The sequence below is a fragment of the Talpa europaea genome, assembly GCF_964194135.1.
Source record: "Talpa europaea genome assembly, chromosome: 2".
NCBI classification, from domain to species: Eukaryota; Metazoa; Chordata; class Mammalia; order Eulipotyphla; family Talpidae; genus Talpa; species Talpa europaea.
In genome coordinates, this window is record NC_140068.1 from 46,270,631 (window position 1) to 46,288,712 (window position 18,082).

Consider the following 18,082-nt stretch of genomic DNA (forward strand, 5'->3'; position numbering starts at 1 on the left):
TATAATGGGTTTATTGGGACATAACACTGTCTTAAGTCAAGGAGATCTGTATTCAAGTTTTATGGTACTAAAAATATTTATTAAGTTGCTATTCTCATAGCATAAAAAATATATGGTGTAGTAATACACAGTACCCTTTCATTCTTAATAATATAGTCATTTTTAAAAAAGATTTATTTATTTTTGTGTAGAACTGGATTGTAGGCCAGAGGTGTGAGGGGTGAGAGGATTCACCAGAGAGAGAGTGGGGAGCAGAACAGGCAGTTCTACTGAAATACACTGCTGAGCGGAACAGTGGGCGAGACAGGCAAGGTCTGCTGCGCTGTGTGGGTCAGCTCCCTGGCAGGGGTTTGAACTCACTCTGCAGTGGCTTCAGATAGCTTCATAGCACTGAGACTTTAACCCCTGCGACACCAGGGAGGCCTTCAATAGTATAGTCATTATTGAAAAGAATTTCACTATTATTTAATTAGCCATGAAGTGTAGCATGTCAATTCATTTAAACTGAGATAAAGGATATGCGTGAAGACTAGAAGCCTAGGAAGTAGAAGGGAAATGACACATCTTCAGGTTAAAGAAGCCACCTTTTCACACTTAGTCTAAATAGAGTTCTTATTTTAAATTTACTATAAATCTAAGTTCTTTCAGACCTTGATTTTCCTTTGGTTAGCGTGTAACTGAGCTGCTCCAGGGACAACATACTTTTAAGGGGTACATGCTCTAGAAGGGATTTGGCCATCCATGTGCACAAAGGCAAAGGAAGTAGATTCTCAGTGTAAAAGATTTTTAATATAATTGGTGGGCATAGAAAGAAAGAGAAGAAAGGTTTACAAAAATGTGTCCTAATAAAACTCCCCAAATTTATTATCCCCTCATATGCCTGAAAGCTTTCACAAGTCTAAGGTATCTTCTGGCAGGAAAATGCAGGAAAGGGTTTAGGTAGGGCTTGGAGAGCTACGACAAAAGGAGAGACTTAGACTTCAAAATGTACCACATAATCCAACATGAAGTCAAGATAATTACTGCCATTTTCTCTGCCAAAGACCAGAAACAGTCTCCGTGTATCTCTCTCACCATGTGTTTCCTTCACGTCTCCTTCATTGTTCTACTTCCCTTTGTATAGCTGTCAGGAAGTTTGGTTCATGGCATGCTGGCAGTTGAAGTCCAAGGAGACTGCATCTAAGTGGGGGCAAGGAAAATTGCACCTCTTTTTCATGAAGGTCTTGTCTGACACTTTGATATTAGACTCCTGAACATTAGAATAGGTATAGCCATTGCCATTCTAAATTGAAAGTATGTATTTTATTTCTTTTAAAGTATCATAATATTCAAAGACTATTTCATTATTTTTTTCTTACACACACTTAAGGTTGATGAACATAAAGATCTACTGACAAGTATGGGACCCAGTCATATTTGTTTGTCGTTTAGGAGGAATTAGTTTCAGGGATGTTTTTGTGACTATCAGCTTGTAGAACAGTTTCATTGTAGATATTAAAATTGGGAAATATTTTAATTTTTAAGCTTATTTTGAAAATTTAGTTACATGAAAGACAGACATTATTAATTATCCTGATACTGTGATTTTTGTAAGAATCAGTGTCTGAGTGTCAAGTCTTACTTTTCTTGTTGAGTCCAAATAAAGTGGCAGTATATCATTTTAATTTCTACCTTTATGGGAAATTGAGAATAGTTTGTCCTTTTCTCCTCTGTCACTTTTGGTCATATTTGTTAATTTTTAAAAAAATTTAAAAAATTTTTTACATCATTGTTCATTTTTAAACAATATTTGCTTCCCCCCACCCCCTCAGGTGTAGTCCCCATAGAATTTCCTTTACCAATGCACCAGTGCACCATCACCTCAGTCCCCTGTGCTCCTTCCTCCCTCCCTCTGATCCCTCTCCCTCCTCCTCCCTTGCAGGCTGTCTCTGATTTATAATTGTCTGTTCTTACTTTGTTGTGTTTTGTATTGTTGTTATTTTTTTTACACTGATGTCTTATTTGGTTCCCCTATATTCCTGCTATAAATGAAACCATCTGATATTTTTCTTTTTCCTTCTGACTTATTTCACTGAACATAATTCCTTCTAGCTCCATCACGTTGCTGCGAATGAGCTCCATCCACATTGCTGTGAATGGCATGAGTTTATCTTTCTTAATTGCTGAGTAATATTCCATTGTGTATATATACATCTACTTGATCCAGTCATCTATTTTTGGGCATTTGAGTTGTTTCCAGGTTTTACCTATTGTAAATGGTGCTGCAATAAACCTGGGGTACAGGTGTTCTTTTGAATCAATGTTTTTGTGTCCTTTGGGTAAATCCCTAGGAGTGGAATTGCCGGGTCATATGGTAGCTCCATTTTTAGTAGACTGAGGAACCTCCAGACAGTTTTCCATAGTGGTTGGACCAGTTTGCACTCCCACCAGCAATGTAGGAGAGTTCCTTTTTTACCCCATCCTCACCAACATTTGTTGTTGCTAGTTTTTTTGATATGTGCTATTCTTACTGGTGTTCTTTGTTAATTTTTTAAGTAAAGGTTAATATGCATAGATAAACCAACATTGAATTGTTTTTCAGTTTACAGATATAGCCAGGTCTCCTTTAAATATTCTCTTGCTCTAAATCAGAATTGCTCATACAAGTCTTTCATTAGCAAGAATAAAACATATCTCATATTCATGTGGATTTCTATGGTAAGCCCAGGATATTTCATTAATAAAGTTTTATTTTATTATAAAATTAGTTTTATACAAACTACAGGGAAAAGAGGTTTTTAGAGAATCATTTATAATGGGTTAATGTTTTCCATATAATATATATCATCTGTGATTGCAAGTAAGAACTTGTACATTTTTAATGGTTGTTTTAATGTTTGTGATAAAAACATAAACATTTTTAAAAAATATAAAATGTAACATTTTAGCCATTATTTTAAGTGTACAATTCTGTGATGTTAAGTAGTTTCACATTATTTACAACCATCACCATCATCCATCTCCTAAACTTTGTCTTCTTCAGCTGAAACTGTACCTGTTAAACTCTAATTTCCCATTTTACTTTCCCCCAGTCCCTGGCATCCACTGTTCTACTTTCTGTCTCTATGAATTTGACCACTCTAGGTATTCTTCATATAAATGGGAACACATATTAGTTGTCTTCTTGTAATTGATTTGTTTCACTTAGCATAATGCCCTCTAGGGTTATCCAAACTATAGTATATGTCAGAATTTCCTTTCCTTATGAAGCTGAATGTCATTCCATTGTACATATGTACCACATTTTGCTTTATCCCTTCATGTTTGAATGGTCACTTGGGTTGCTTCCACCTTTTTACTATTGCAATTAATGCTACTAGGAACATGAATGTGCAAATATCTCTATGATCTTCTGCTTTCAGTTATTTTGGCAGTATATCATAATTCTGTGTTTAAATTTTGATAAACTATCATACTGTTTTCCACAGTGGTTATACCATTTCATATTCCTCCAGCAGTACTTAAGGGTTCCAATTTCTGCACATTCTTTCCAATATTTGTTTTCTTACAATGGGCCTCCTAATGTGTAGGAAGTGGTATCTCATTGTGATTTTGATTTAACCTATTTACATGAAGCCACTTTGAACTGCAAGTCCCAGTATGCATGTAAGAGAGGCAGGGAATATGGTGCCTCCCCCTAAGGGAGGTATGTCTGTAACATAATTATATCCTCTATAGCCATGTATCCAAGGTTAAATTTTCTAGTGATGTGTTTTGCTTTAAGTATTCGTCCTCCTGTGGTCTCCTTTTGTTAGGTGACATTTAAAAAAAATTATCTGACATTTTGAGTCTCTGAAAAGAAAGATGTGAAGAATTTTCTAGTTTTCCCACTGAAAAAACAAAACAAAACCCCTCTGACCCTCAGAAAATTTTCACAAACAGGGAAATCACCTGGACTACATGTTAAAGCATGTGTTGCTTGAATTAATCAAGTAAATATTTATTTAGCAAATATTTTTAAAATTATTTTTGCATAGAAGAACTGGGATGTAGGCCAGAGGTGGAAGGATGTGGTAGTGAGAGGATTTACCAGAGAGATAGCGGGGAGCAGAATAGGTGGATTTACTGAAATACACTGCTGAGGGGAGCAGCAGGCAAGACAGGAGGGGTCTGCTGCACCATGTGTGGTTTGCTCCCTGGACAGGGATCAGACTCAGGCCATAGAGTTGATAGTGCTGAGACTTAATCCCAAGACCACCAGGGAGGCCCTATTTAGCAAATACTTAATGGTTGTCTGCTACTTAACAGTCATTTTGCTATCCCTGGGATACAAATTTCAAATGACATTTGGACCTTCAAACCACTTCCTGTTTAGTAGGGAGAAACATAAAATAATTGCACATTTAGTATGCTAAATGCAATAATAGAGGTGCTTGCAGTGGCCACTTGAAAGCATAGTATGGTTTGTAGAAATATGGAGGGATGTCTTAGTAACTGGTTACAAAACCACTTTTAGTGGAGTTGGGAGTTTTACAGATTCAAAATGTTCTTGTTAGTGTGCTGGAGATGAATATATTTAGCTAATTTAGATTTTGAAATATATCTACTACAAAGATTTTCCTTTCTTGATTACAACTTACTAAGATGAACTCTTAGTTCCAGAGTCCCACATGGCGGATTTGCTAACATCATGGGTGGAAGTGGATTGCAAAACTTTACAATCGCTGCTGTGCCCTATACACCAAATCTTCTGCCAACTTCAAGCACATGGTACGTTAAATTGTTTTGTTTAAATGAATTGTGATTTGTTTTGATTAACTTTGATTAACTTTGAATATCAGAGGTCTAATTGCTATGTTGCTGTATTGGAGAGGAAAACTTCAACTGTGACCTCAAGTCAGCATTTTGGAATAACTGATAAATAAGTAGATTCATAATTCCTTGCTTTCCCCTTTTTTGGTGGGGAATGTTCATTAGGGAAACTGCCTACCTGTAATTGAAGTTACATTGTCTTAAGTGTCAGCGTTACACCATTTCCTCAAACTAAATTAGCCTATTGCTTACCTATTTTAGAATGAAACTTATTTTCTTCCACTGCATTTGCATGCTAAAGGAAATTGCAATGCAGCAATTTTTGGTTTTGTTTTGTTTTTTTTTTTCATTTTTTAAATACTACTTCAGGGTTTTCCAATTTGAATGCAAATTTGAAAGGGTGGTTTTATGTTAATTTTGAGTAGTGTTTTCACTGCTAGACAAAGCAATCAGAAATTTCATAGAATTTCTATTTAATGGTGGTATATTTTTCTTTTAAAGCATCAACATGCTCAAGTTACCTGAATACCCAAGTAAAGAAATACTCAAGGACAGACTTCTTGTGGCTCTACATTGTGGCAGCTATGGTTATACAATGGCATAATGAAGTCTGGAAAACTCATCTTACTACTGATGCACAATTCAGAGTGGCAGAAGTAATTTAGGAAACTGTCAACGGAAAGGCAGCCTAAATGTAGCCCATAGGCAGGACTGATGTTTAAAATTCATAAAGGATCAGGTTTTCTCTCCCCTCCACTGTTTTTCTTTTATGTTTTCTCTGTGATACAATTAGAAAATATAAAATCACAGTAGTGTTTTTTTTTTTAAATGCTAATTGGAGCTGCTAGTAGAAACTATCTTTTCTCCTATTTCTTTAATTTTATCCAAGATTTTGTTAAGGCAAAATTCTTATTCTGCATTCCACTTCTGCTAACAGTAACTGTTAACTTTCTAGTTAAAAGAGTGATTTTTCTTTATTTTCCTTTATATTAGGACAACCAGCCTGGTATGTTCTATTGCATGTAAAGTGCCGTTTATATTTTGATATATTGTATAAAATGGACTTATTTAGATTGTGTATAAGACACAAATATGTATTTTCCCATATTGAATCTATATTGCAATAATGTTTTTTTAGCTTTTTAATATTTTAATATATAATGTAAAATTTAGATGGATGTGACTGCTGAAATGACATCAAATTTATATATTAAAACTTATACTATATTGTTTGAATTGTTTGCATCTTTTGATAGTCTTTTCATTTATATGTCTCAAAGTTTTTCTTATACCTTAATTTATGCTTTAGGTGAAATTAAAAAATATTTTTACCGCATTTCTTTTCATTCATTTTGTTTTATCTGTGACCTCTGATGGATGACACATTTGAAGAAGTAATCCAATGTGCAGATTACAATTTAAATATGTATTTTTTTTATTTCTTGAATTTGTTTTTGTGATTAAAATGTTGAATTCAAATGATATATGCCTAATACAGAGCATCTGGTTTTTAAATTTTAGGGTGGTTTAATAAGCTTTCTTTTGAAAAGACACACTTGAGTACTTATAGCTTACCTTTTAAAGAGAAATAGGAACTCACACTGTTAAGAATACTACCAAATGAATTTGTAATGTGTAGGAATTTGCCTCTAGAAAGTAAAAATAGACTGTTCCAGTGGAATTAATATTCTTAAGTGCAGATTTTCTCATATGAGCAACCTACACATTTTGTCAGTGACTTACAATGTATATGTTCATATAATCAGGTATGTATTGTGTGTATCTGTATATAGACATATACATTGAAAGCTTTACCAGTTATAAAGCTTCTTTAATAACATTTTTTGGTCCTTTTGTTACTGTGGGTTTTTTTTTTTATATTAAAGCATCTCAACATTACATTAAAAACTAGAAAGTTTAAAAATATATCTCTAAAATTAAGATTCAGATGCTTTATTTTAAATAAGCGAAACTAATAATTTTTATCATTTAGATCTTTGAAATTTAATTTCAGAAGAGGTCTTTATCTTGTGAGTTTTCAGATAAGTAACTGACATTACATTGCTTATTTTTAATGTTTACAAACATTTCTGTTTAAAGTCATATGGTACATTGTTCCTTTTGCAAGTATTTATGTAAAAGAGATAATAAAACATTCAAAATGTCATGTTTTTTTAATTCATGAATTTGAGTATTTTTTATACAGATCTAGCAATTTCAGGGTTTATATTTTTATATTCTTTTTTTTAAATGTATGAATGTAGTTATCGATAATATAAAGATTTTATATGGATTAAGAATCTCATCTAAACTAGACACAGCAAGTCTTTTTAATTTACTGTTTCCACAATTTCTTCTGTAAGTAGATGTGTTGAATGCAAGATAGTATAGAAAAATGTAATATAATCTAAGGAAATCCCAATGTTAATAATGCTGAATGCAGCCTGTTGCTGTAACAGTTTATGTTGGTTGTGGAGAAATTGAAACTTGTAAATATAGGTCACAAGTTAGAGATCCAACAGATGATTCCTATTCATACATGTGTGTTTTGTTTGTCATGCCAATTCAAGACTTTTAACGATTGTCAACACTTAAAAAAAAAAAAATCAGGAAATTTCATTCAAAAATTTAATTTTTGGCTTCTTTTGAAAAATCAAGTAATTTAACCACATTGGGCTTAGGTTCCTAGAAGACATTATTATTTGGTTGTAATCGAGTTGAAATTGCGTCTTTCAATGATTGAATATGCTCTGAAGTTTGCCATTTTTGTAATCCAGCCTGTTTCAGTAATTTATTTTACCTTCCTGGCCATTGAGAACATAGAATCTATGTTGATTAGAAATATTCCTCTGGAGTGTAGATTGACACAAATTCTTGGAAGGCAGCTTGGCAATATCAAATTTTAAAAATGTACACATAGTTTCTTAACAATAGTAAGAGTTTATCTTATGAATCTAATTGTTCATGTACATAAAGATACTTGTCCAAGAGTGCTCACTGAAGCCTTGTTTATTATAGGGAAAAAGTGGCAATAATTTAAATGTTTTTCAGTAGGGGGTTACTACTTAATTGTGTTACATTCATACAATAAAACATTAATTAGTATTTACAAATAATGAAGTGGATATATATAGAGATATACAAATGTTTCTATGATATATTAAAGGAAATAAGATGTATAAAAAAGAGAGATTAGTGTGTAAATACAATATACATGGATTTTTTTTTTTTTAAAGATTTATTTATTTATTTATACAAGCACTGGGTACAGTCAGAAGCGCGGGAGGGTGAGAGAATTCACCAGAGTCAGAGCAGGGAGCCGAACGACGAAGTACACTGCTGAGGGGAGCAGCAGGCTGCAGGGACCCTCACCATGTAGGACCCTCGCCCGGCGGCTGGGGATTGAACCAGTGCTGCAGAGGCTGCGGGCAGCTTCGCAACCCCAGCGCTCAACCACTGCGTCATCAGAGAGGCCCTTTACGTGGAATTTTATACAAAAAAAAAAATGGGGACCAGAGACTATTGCTATATCTAGTATAGAGTTATAAAATGGGAGGAAGACTTTTTCACTGTTTGTTTAAATTGCTGTCCTGTGTTACTTTTATATGACACATGCTATTAAAGAAATATCCAGTATCTTTAATCAAGGGAAGCACGTATCAGTTATAGGTTTTATTGAATCTGTAAACTGCCATGGTAGTAGTGATAAGCAGTATTTCCATAATCACACAAAACTTGTAATATTATAATGTGGTTACTTTACATTTCCTAATTAAACTCTTGCAAATAAAGTAAAAGAAAGGAATGCCCCCTGTGCCTACAAAGCTCTATTTCCACATTGCCTGGTAATTAGCACTGTTTATAGCTCTCTAAAATTCTCCCAATTAGAGTTTTATATGAATTTACCTTTTCCCCCGTAATTTTTCTTTTTTTAAAATAACAAAAGTGGTACTCATTCAATATGGAAAAAATCTGGAAATCGTGGATTTGTGTACTAATTGGAAAAAAGCAATAAATTAAAGGTGCTAATCTTACCCAATATATTTCCTTCTACTCTTTATCACTGCATTTTTTTCATACTGATTTCATAAAGAAAACAGTATTTAGAACTTTCTTTACTTATTCAGTATTATGTTTTAAACATTTCCCATGTCTTTATAACTTATTTGTAAACATGTTTTTTAAATGGTGGCACAATATTTTATTGTATGGATGTAACAATGTGCTTGACTCTAAAATGTTTTACATTTAGATTTCTACTATCTTCTTTATTTTTTTGCTTTGTTTTTTAACTGCTTTTTAAATTTTTTAAATTTTATTATTTTTTTACATATATATTTTACATCATTTTTCCTTTTGTACAATGCATATTTTCTCCTTTCAGATGTAGTCCTTGTAAAATTCCCACCACCAATTCACCCGTGTACCATCACCATGTAGTTCCTTGTGTTCTTCCTTCCCCTATTTTAATCCCTGTTCTCCCTTTCCCTCCCCCCCACCCACAGAGTGTCTTTGATTAATAGTTGCCTGTTAATTTTGTTTTTAAATTTATGATAATTTTTTTACCCTGATCCTTTATTTGGTTCCCCTACATTCCTCCTGTAAGTGAAACCATCTGATATTTTTCTTTTTCTTTCTGGCTTATTTCACTGAGCATGATCCCTTCCAGCTCCATCCATGTTGCTGCAAATTGCATGAGTTTATCTTTTTTGATTACTGAATACTATGTTTTTTAAACAACAGTGATTTCTTTAAATAGTGCTTACAGTCTAGAGAAGTGGTAATATTCTCTGGGCTCTTTGTTGAGATGTCCACGAATTGTTCCATGGTTGTGGAATTACTGATTGAAGGTCTAATATAAAGGGCATTTGGAATACAGAGCCTTTTGTCAGAGGGGATTGTTCCAGTGCCCTATCAGAGTATAAAATGTTAAAAAGGCAGGAGGGGTGGGACAAAAGTTCATTAGCTTTAATAATTGCTTCCAGTCTTCATCCTCAGAACAAGGAAGGAAACTCATCCTCTATATGACAAGGCCTCATTCTCATGACCCAAAATTCAAGCATTTACTATTTATGTTATATACTTGGGCTATATTAAGGGTCATTTGTGCTCTTGTAAGTTAAGTTAGTAACCTAGCCTCCATTTTTAAAGTGTCCCCAAAATTGATGTGCAAATTTTCAGAATGCAAACCTTTTGTCAATCGGAGAATGTATGTATAGCCATTATCTCTTGAGTGTTTAAGTAATTTTAAAATTTTAGCTATTTTTACCACAACTTAGGTATATCAATATATTCATTTTCTCCCCCCATGTGAATCATACTTTTCTCTTCCTATACACTTAACAGCACTTGTTAGGCCACAAAATTTACTTTCAAGGGTAATGGTAGTTAACACATGCCAGTTTTACAGTTTGGTTTAAGCTATTTTAATGTGTACACATTTCTTTTAGAAATGTCCTTTGTAAAATTCTTAGTTCCTGACTTATGGTTACTGCCTACTGATCTGGTGCAAAATTGCACACATTTGTTTATTTAATTTATAATCAGTCCTCTCATTTTACAGATGAGAACTTTGGAGACCCAGCAAATGGTGATTTGCTTAAGGTTTCAGGGCTACTTTACTGAACTTGAATTTAGAACCTAGATTTTCTGATTTGTAGTTCGCTAGGTTTTCTTTTACTCCATTCTGTCTCTTATGACATATCTAAATTATAAAGAGACTTTTAGAAAAACACCTGCAGCTTATTAACAGTCATGAAAGACAAGCCTATTGGGAAACTATAACATAATAAGCTGATAGTTAAGCATGATTAATAGGACTATATTTCTTCTCTCCCACTGTGCTACAATAAGCTGGGGTGGGTATTTTACCATCTCAAGATGAAAAAGAACAGATGTCCTGTCAGATCATAGATCATGGGTAGTCATTAACTTTTATTATCTTTATAAAAATGTTCGATTTCAAGCATACTTGGTGCTTAGAAATATGTTCTGCATCTTATGTTGCAAAACCATTAAAATCATAAACTGAAAATGTAATAACTATTACTGTATACTTGTGTGAGTGAATTGAATCTAGTTGAGTGAAATGGTTGGTAAGTAGTCCTAAGTGGGTGCTGGAAATACATTTATTGGTGGTAACTTTTCAAATCCATTCAACAAATTCCCTTTAATGCCTTTTACTTATTCAATACTGGTTTAGGGACTGTGACCCAGTCTCGACCCTCAAAGGGAATAGAATTTAGCTGGGCAGATGGAAGGCATATTTGAAACAGGTTCTGAAACTATGCTGTGTAGCATATAATTAAGTATAAAAAGCCAGTTACAGAAATGTATTAGTGCAGGGGAAGAGAAGTTTACTATAAACTGAGTGTCTAAGGCAACTTCAAATAGGTGTCCTAACTGAATTACTCAGTTACTGTCTAGGTTTGGAGACATATTGATGAGCCTGTTGATACAATGAGTAACAGAAAAGGTTAAAATGATAAAATAAGGCTAATATGTGGCAGTCATTGAGTTCTCAGGTTTTTAGTACATGAACTATTAACTCACTCCGTTCTAGGTTCTGGTTATTCTTTAATTCTGATATCCTGCTGGTTTTCATGACCTGGCGATTGTTAAGTCCCTATATCAACTATATTTGTAGATCACTCTGCTTTTCTCGAAAGAGTGGTAGTATCACATGGTTTTTGAAGAGTTTGCTGTAGGAGTGGGAAGGGGTGCTTAGAGTGATGCCTGTAATATAAACTTAGACAGCATTTCTCTTTTCCTAGTATTGAGAACTAGAGGGAAAAGCAAAATTGATACAGTCCAGTGTTCTAAAATAGTAAGAGGATCCTCAGAAAGTTCAAAAAGCATTCCTACTTTTAGGGGTGTGTGTGTGTGTGTATGTAGGTATGTGTGTGTGTGTATACATATATATCTCCTAAGAAAACAAAAACACTTCAACTCCAAAATACATGTGCATTCCTGTGTTCATTACAGCATTATTCTCATTAACCAAAAGATATGGAAACAAGTGTCTATTGATGGATAAATGGATGAAGAAAATGTGGCATACACATACACAATTCAGTTTTAGAAAATAAGGAAATCTTGCCATTTTGGACACCATGGGTGGTCAACCTAGTGGGCATTATGGTTTGTTATTAAGCTAATTTTAAGTGAAATAAATCAGAGAAAGACAAATAGCCTACGATCTCACTCATATGTAGAGTTTTTTAAAAAAAAGTTTGTAGATATAGATTGGTAGTTGCCAGAAGTAGGAGGATGGGAAAATGGGTGAAGGGAATCAAAAGGTACAAACTTCTAGTTATAAATAGATCAGGATGGTGTAAAATACAAGGTGACTATAGCTAATAATGTTATATTCCAGACTTGAAAGTTGCTAAGAAAGTAAATATTTCATCACCAAAAAGAGAAAACAATTTTTTGTAATTATGTTTGGTGATTGACTTATCATGATCATTTTGCAATATATGCAAATAGAGACTCATATACAACTAAAACTAATATATGTCAATTATACCTTAATAATATGTAGAAATAAATGCTTGAAAAGATGTGCTTGGACTGGAAACACAGAGTAACAGAACAAGATGAAACTTAAACCACTCAACTTAATGATCTGAATCTTGGTTCCAAGTAGGAAAAAAAGTTGAAAAACAGGGGACATGTGATTTGAGAGTAATTAATGAGGGAGAAACTAGCCCAAGGAGTTTAGGAGACTAGTAGCTTCATATAAGCCAAAAGAGTGATAAACAATGAATGCAAAGTCAGTGAACTCTTTGGCTGCATTAATGCCATCTTTGTTTCATGCCAAAGAAAGGTAATAGCACTACTGTTATTTCTGCTCGGGCTACATATGGAGTACATGTCCAGGTAGAACCAGGGTTTCTCAACCTTAGCAGTGAGCACATTTTGGACTGGATTTTTCTTTGTTACAGGAAATTGTCTTGTGTATTGTAGAATGTTTGACTACATTCCTGGCAGCTACCCACTGGAAGTCAGTCGTATCTGCCCACAGTCATGACAACTAAAAATGCCTGCAGACATTGCCAGTTGTCTCCTGAGAGGCAAAATCGCCTCCGTTGAGTTCGAGGAGCCCTCAATTAAGGGGTATTTTTGTATAGTGACTGAGAGTATAGACTAAAGAACTTACATTAAACTTCTGACTCCAACTTAGGCCACTTCACTTAACCCTTCTGTGTATTGACTACTTCATCTATAAAACAGATGAGGAATATAAGAAAAAATTTGTTGGGTTATTGCAAGGATTTAATGAGTTAATATTTCTGCTGGCATGTGATTGGTGTTTTATAGACATTTGCTATCCTTAATGGATTTAATTAGCTGACGAACTTCCTCGCGGGAGCTTCAGAAGACTTACCCGTCTTCTCTTTCCTTTTTCCCCTCCCTCATCCTCTCCAGACCCTTTTCTGCAGTCACTCCTAAGAATTCTGTCTGGGAACCCAAGTAGCAAAGGAAGGAGAGAGGAGCAGTCAGGGAAAAGAAGTAAAGGGAGGGAAATCAATGATGAAAGCCAGTTTTCTACTTCCATCAGACCCAAAGGAGAGATTTTAGACTAGGGAAAGTGAAGTGTTTGAAAAAAGAAAAACTGGCACATCAAGTTTAGAACAACTTTATGTAAGTTAATAGCTCTCGCACTCCCCCCGCTCGCCCCACTAAATCTCAAACCTTTAGTTTATGTCCAGAGAGGATCTTGTTTCCCCATTATCCCGCTGCCACTGGGCACGCCACGCTAATCTTTCACAGTAAGTGGGCACCAGCTTTCACTTCTTTGCTCTAAGCTGAAGACTGAGAAGTCATCCTTTATTTCTCTCAATCTAATCTTCTACATCCAGCCCGTCACCAACTGTACTTGAGTCTACCTGTCTTATCACTTAGAATTTTCATTTCTGCCTTTCACCAGACCCCACTCATTTCTGCCTCTTCCTTTCCTTTCTGTTACCTTATCTAAAGTTTCATAGGCGTTTCTGTGGGGAACAAAGTGACCTTGATAGTACTGTCCTGATTCAGAGCAGGATTCAATTCTGCTACCAACCCTCCCCTACCTACTCTAGTAATCCTAACTCTCAAACAAAAGCTCCAGTCATAAGACTGACAACATCAGGAAGATCTCTAACCTGAAACCATGAGATCTAGGCTGGAGTCTCAGTTTTGTGACTTTCTAATGGCATAAATAATGTTAACACCTCTACTGGCCTCTAAATGTTATTGTCTTAATTAGATAAGACAAAGTTACTTAAAATGTTTTGGTGTCTTTAAAGTGCTAAGTTGTTATGGGCATTATTAGGAGGTTGGGAACCTTTGTTTAAAAGACAGGAAGTGATTTAAAACATGAACGATTTTTTTTTACATCTTGAGCACACGGTTGAAAAATGCTTGTTAGGACAGTAGATTATGAGACATGCAGCCTCGTTGATATAACATCATTAAACATGAATTGACATCAGTATACACAACAGCATACACCAGACCAAATGCAGTGATCATTAACTTATGCACAAGAGGCTAGAGTCTGTGTGTCAACACAGAGTTCAGCTGTATGTACTTATCCATCTAAGTACTTGTGACATACAATGTCAAGAGTTCAGCGGCTTAGTTTCACATAGGGCAATGTGATTCATCGGGATTATTAGGATCCTCCTGGAATAACTTCCCTGAGTTGATTGCCTTTGACAGATCAGTTTGCTTAGATTAAAAAGCAATTGCTGCTGTCTAGTCAAATTTAAACACTTGGACAAGAAGGAGCTGAACTCTAGCTCTGTCCAGTCTATAGAAACACCTTGATGCGAAAATTATGTTGAATGTAGTGAAGAGAAAACTGAGCTGTACTCTGGGATATGGTTTTATGAAGGGGCATAAATACCAAACAAAAGTGACCCCAGGCATATGTGAGGGAGGGAAGAATATAATGCTTTTAAAAGCAACTTTTTGCCCAGTGTACTACCAAGTCAAGAACAGTGGTTAAAGGACCGCCTCAGCACCATATTCATACAACATTGACCACCATTAGAAGTGAAGTAGAAATAATTTTGTCTTCTGGGCTGAACAATGCAAAGTATTTGGGATATAGTCATCTTTCTCTTCCCCCTTTGTGAATGGACCAACACATTTAATAGAAGAAAAAGCACCAAGAGAATGAAATAGTAAAATGCTAAAGTTTAAATAATCTTTTTTAAAAATGAAGTATCTGATTTAGATGAAATCTAATGCCTGAAATTATAGTCCTAGTCTCCATGAGCTGTAGATATAATGGAGGCTGAGGTGACATCCACTCCATCTGTGGTGGATCAGCAAGTAGAAATATTGATATTATAAGAAAGAGGGCGGTCACACCCTCCTTTTCATCACAACTTCCGTATATATATAGGCTTCTTTACTTCTTTGAATATGGAGGCTGACTGTGGTGTTCAAAGTTGAAGAGATGAGAAACCTGGGCCTCCCAGGTGTCGCAGCGGTTGAGCACTGGGTTGCGAAACTGCCCGCAGCCTTTGCAGCGCTGGTTCGATCCCCAGCTGCCGGGGAGGGTCGCGCAGACCTCTCCTGCCGCCCGCTGCTCCCCTCAGCAGTGTACTTTGGTCCTTCTGCCTGTTCTGCTCTCCGCTCTGGCTCTGGTGAATTCTTTCACCCTCCCACGCTTCTGACTGTACCCAGTGCTTGTATAAATAAATAAATAAATAAATCTTAAAAAAAAAAAAGAGATGAGAAACCTTGCTTAATGGACTTCTGTTAAGGAATATAAGTCCTCTGAGGATCTAATTTTTTTTTTTTCTTGGACCAGCTTTTGTTTTCCAAGTAGGGATGATTTGAAAAGTTTCATTGTTTATTTTCGCCAAAACCTAACCTGTTAGAGAAACATAAGACTGATTTCCTTAGATTTTATTTATTTATTTTATTATTTTTTTAATATAAATTTTATTTTTATATCCCCCCATACAATTGCAACCCCCCCATTCTGACCCCAATCCCTCCCCTCCCGCCCCCCACCCCCCAAAAAAAGTGTCTTTGTTCATAGTTTTTTTGTTGGTTTTGATTTTCACTTTCTTATTCTTTTTCCTGGTCCCTTATTTAAGTTTTCTAGATTCCTGCTATGAGTGAGACCATCCGGTATTTTTCTTTTTCTTTTTTGGCTTATTTTGCTGAGCATGATCCCTTCCAGCGCCATCCATGTTGCTGCAAATTGCATGTGTTTATCTTTTTTGAATGCTGAGTCATATTCCATGGTGTATATGTACCACATCTTCTTGATCCAGTCATCTATTTTTGGGCATTTGGGCTGTTTCCAAAGCTTAGCTATTGTAAATAGTGCTTCTATAAACATAGGGGTGCAGGTGCTCTTTGGAATTGATGTTTCTGTGTCCTTTGGGTAGATACCTAGGAGTGGAATTGCTGGATCATATGGAAGCTCTATGTTTAGTAGGTCCAGAAATCTCCACACAGCTCTCCATAGTGGTTGGACCAGTTTGCACTCCCACCAACAGTGTAGAAGAGTTCCTTTTTCTCCACACCCTCGCCAACATTTGTTGTTGCTAGTTTTTTTAATATGTGCCATTCTCACTGGTGTAAGATGGTATCTCATGGTAGTTTTGATTTGCATTTCCCTGATTACAAGTGATATTGAACATTTTTTCATATGCCTGTTGGCCATTTGCATTTCCTCTTCAGAGAAGTTTCTTTTTAGCTCTTCTGCCCATTTTTTGACTGGATTATTTTCTTTGTTTTTGTTGAGTCTCATCAGCTCTTTGCAGATTTTTGTGATCAGTCCTTTATCATTAGTGTTGGGTGCAAAAATGTTCTCCCAGTTGGTGGGGTTTCTCTTTGTTTTTGTTATTGTCTCTTTTGCTGTGCAGAAGCTCTTTAATTTGATGTAGTCCCAGCTGTTGATCTTTGCCTTCACTATCACTGCTTTGGGTGATGTGTTTGTAAAGATGTCTTTGATGTGCAAATCATGTAGTGTTTCACCTATATTTCCTTCTATGTATTTTATGGTTTCAGGTCTTATGTCTAGTTCTTTAATCCATTTTGAGTTGATTTTTGTGTATGGTGTGAGGTAGTGGTCAAGCTTCATTCTTTTGCATGTAGCGACCCAGTTTTCCCAGCACCATTTATTGAACAAACTTTCTTTGCTTGAGGATCTAATTCTTACACGGATCTGTGCAGCAGAAAGCAGTGGGTATATAGAGCTTTAACTGTCATGAATTTTTCTCTAGAGCATTGTTACCATCCATTAGTTTACTTGTGAAATTGTGCAGTCATAATGATGATCTAAGTTTTGACCATTTTCATGGCCCAAAAGAAACGCAGGTATCCATTAGCAGTCTGTTGTCCAGAACACTGAACCAGTAATGGATACCAGGGTACTCCTAATACATGGAGGATAGCAAAGGGCTTACAGTGCCAGCCACCACAAATACAAGTCCCAAAACTCTGCCCACTGCATCTTAGTATGGATGTTGCCAAGGAAAACACAGGTCAAGCACTAGATGGTGCAATGCTTTTACTAACACAGAGAAGAGACAGAGAAGTTTGGCTGTGATACTGTATACTGGTCACTCATGCTAGTGGGTGCCCCCAGCAGCTGACACAGGGCAATTGTCCTACCTGCAAGCCTCTGGTGCCACAGCAGGAGAACCTCAACCCTCCTATACAGAGTGAAACACTGAAAGCTAAGGGCATACCTGAGGGCCATGGACACGTCCACCTGAAGTGTCCACTCCTGAGTCTCAAACAGGAACAGACATTCCTGCATAAGTTGATGAGCCTTGCACAGATACTGAGGACTCTTAATCTCTTGCTAAGGAAGTGTTTCAGGCCAAAGCTCCTTCTCACATGGCAGAACAAAGGTTAAAAAAACCATGAACATGAGACCATCTTTCCTAGTCAAATAGTTTTAGTCTGCTTGTATAAATAAAAATGTTTTTAATTAGAAAACTCTACAATAAATGTGGGGTAGGAAGGACCCAGGCTCTGGTTGAGTGTGGCCAAACTGGGCAGCTCTTGGCCCTGCAGGGATGACAAGAGGGGGCAGCAGTCCTCTCTTGGGCTGTGGAGGGGCCACAGCATCTTTCTGAGCATCAAGACTCAGTGGCTGAGAAGATGTATCACAGCTGAAGATGTTTCATGGCTGGTGACATTGGAATAGGCCTTCTGTGCCCCTGGCCCAGTGAACACTCTCTGCCTGGCTGCCTTCTTCATTCATGATGCACAAAAAGCCTGATTCCTTCTCCTTCGCTTGAGTTCACTTGATCTTGGGCCAGCGATATAG

At 35.9% G+C, this 18,082-nt stretch overlaps 1 protein-coding gene across 5 annotated transcripts in view; it reads left to right on the forward strand.

The window, feature by feature from the left end:
• The window catches only part of HACE1 (HECT domain and ankyrin repeat containing E3 ubiquitin protein ligase 1), a gene marked incomplete at both ends in the record, with an annotated part of 68,742 nt that extends 63,347 nt beyond the window's left edge, over positions 1-5,395 (forward strand). For all 5 annotated transcript variants that reach the window (XM_084228205.1, XM_084228206.1, XM_084228207.1 and 2 more), the window contains 2 exons: positions 4,636-4,749; positions 5,293-5,395. In XM_084228205.1, coding sequence (XP_084084331.1) covers positions 4,636-4,749; positions 5,293-5,395 — 217 coding nt within the window. The remainder of the gene's footprint in view (positions 1-4,635; positions 4,750-5,292) is intronic.
• Positions 5,396-18,082: the final 12,687 nt, after the last annotated feature.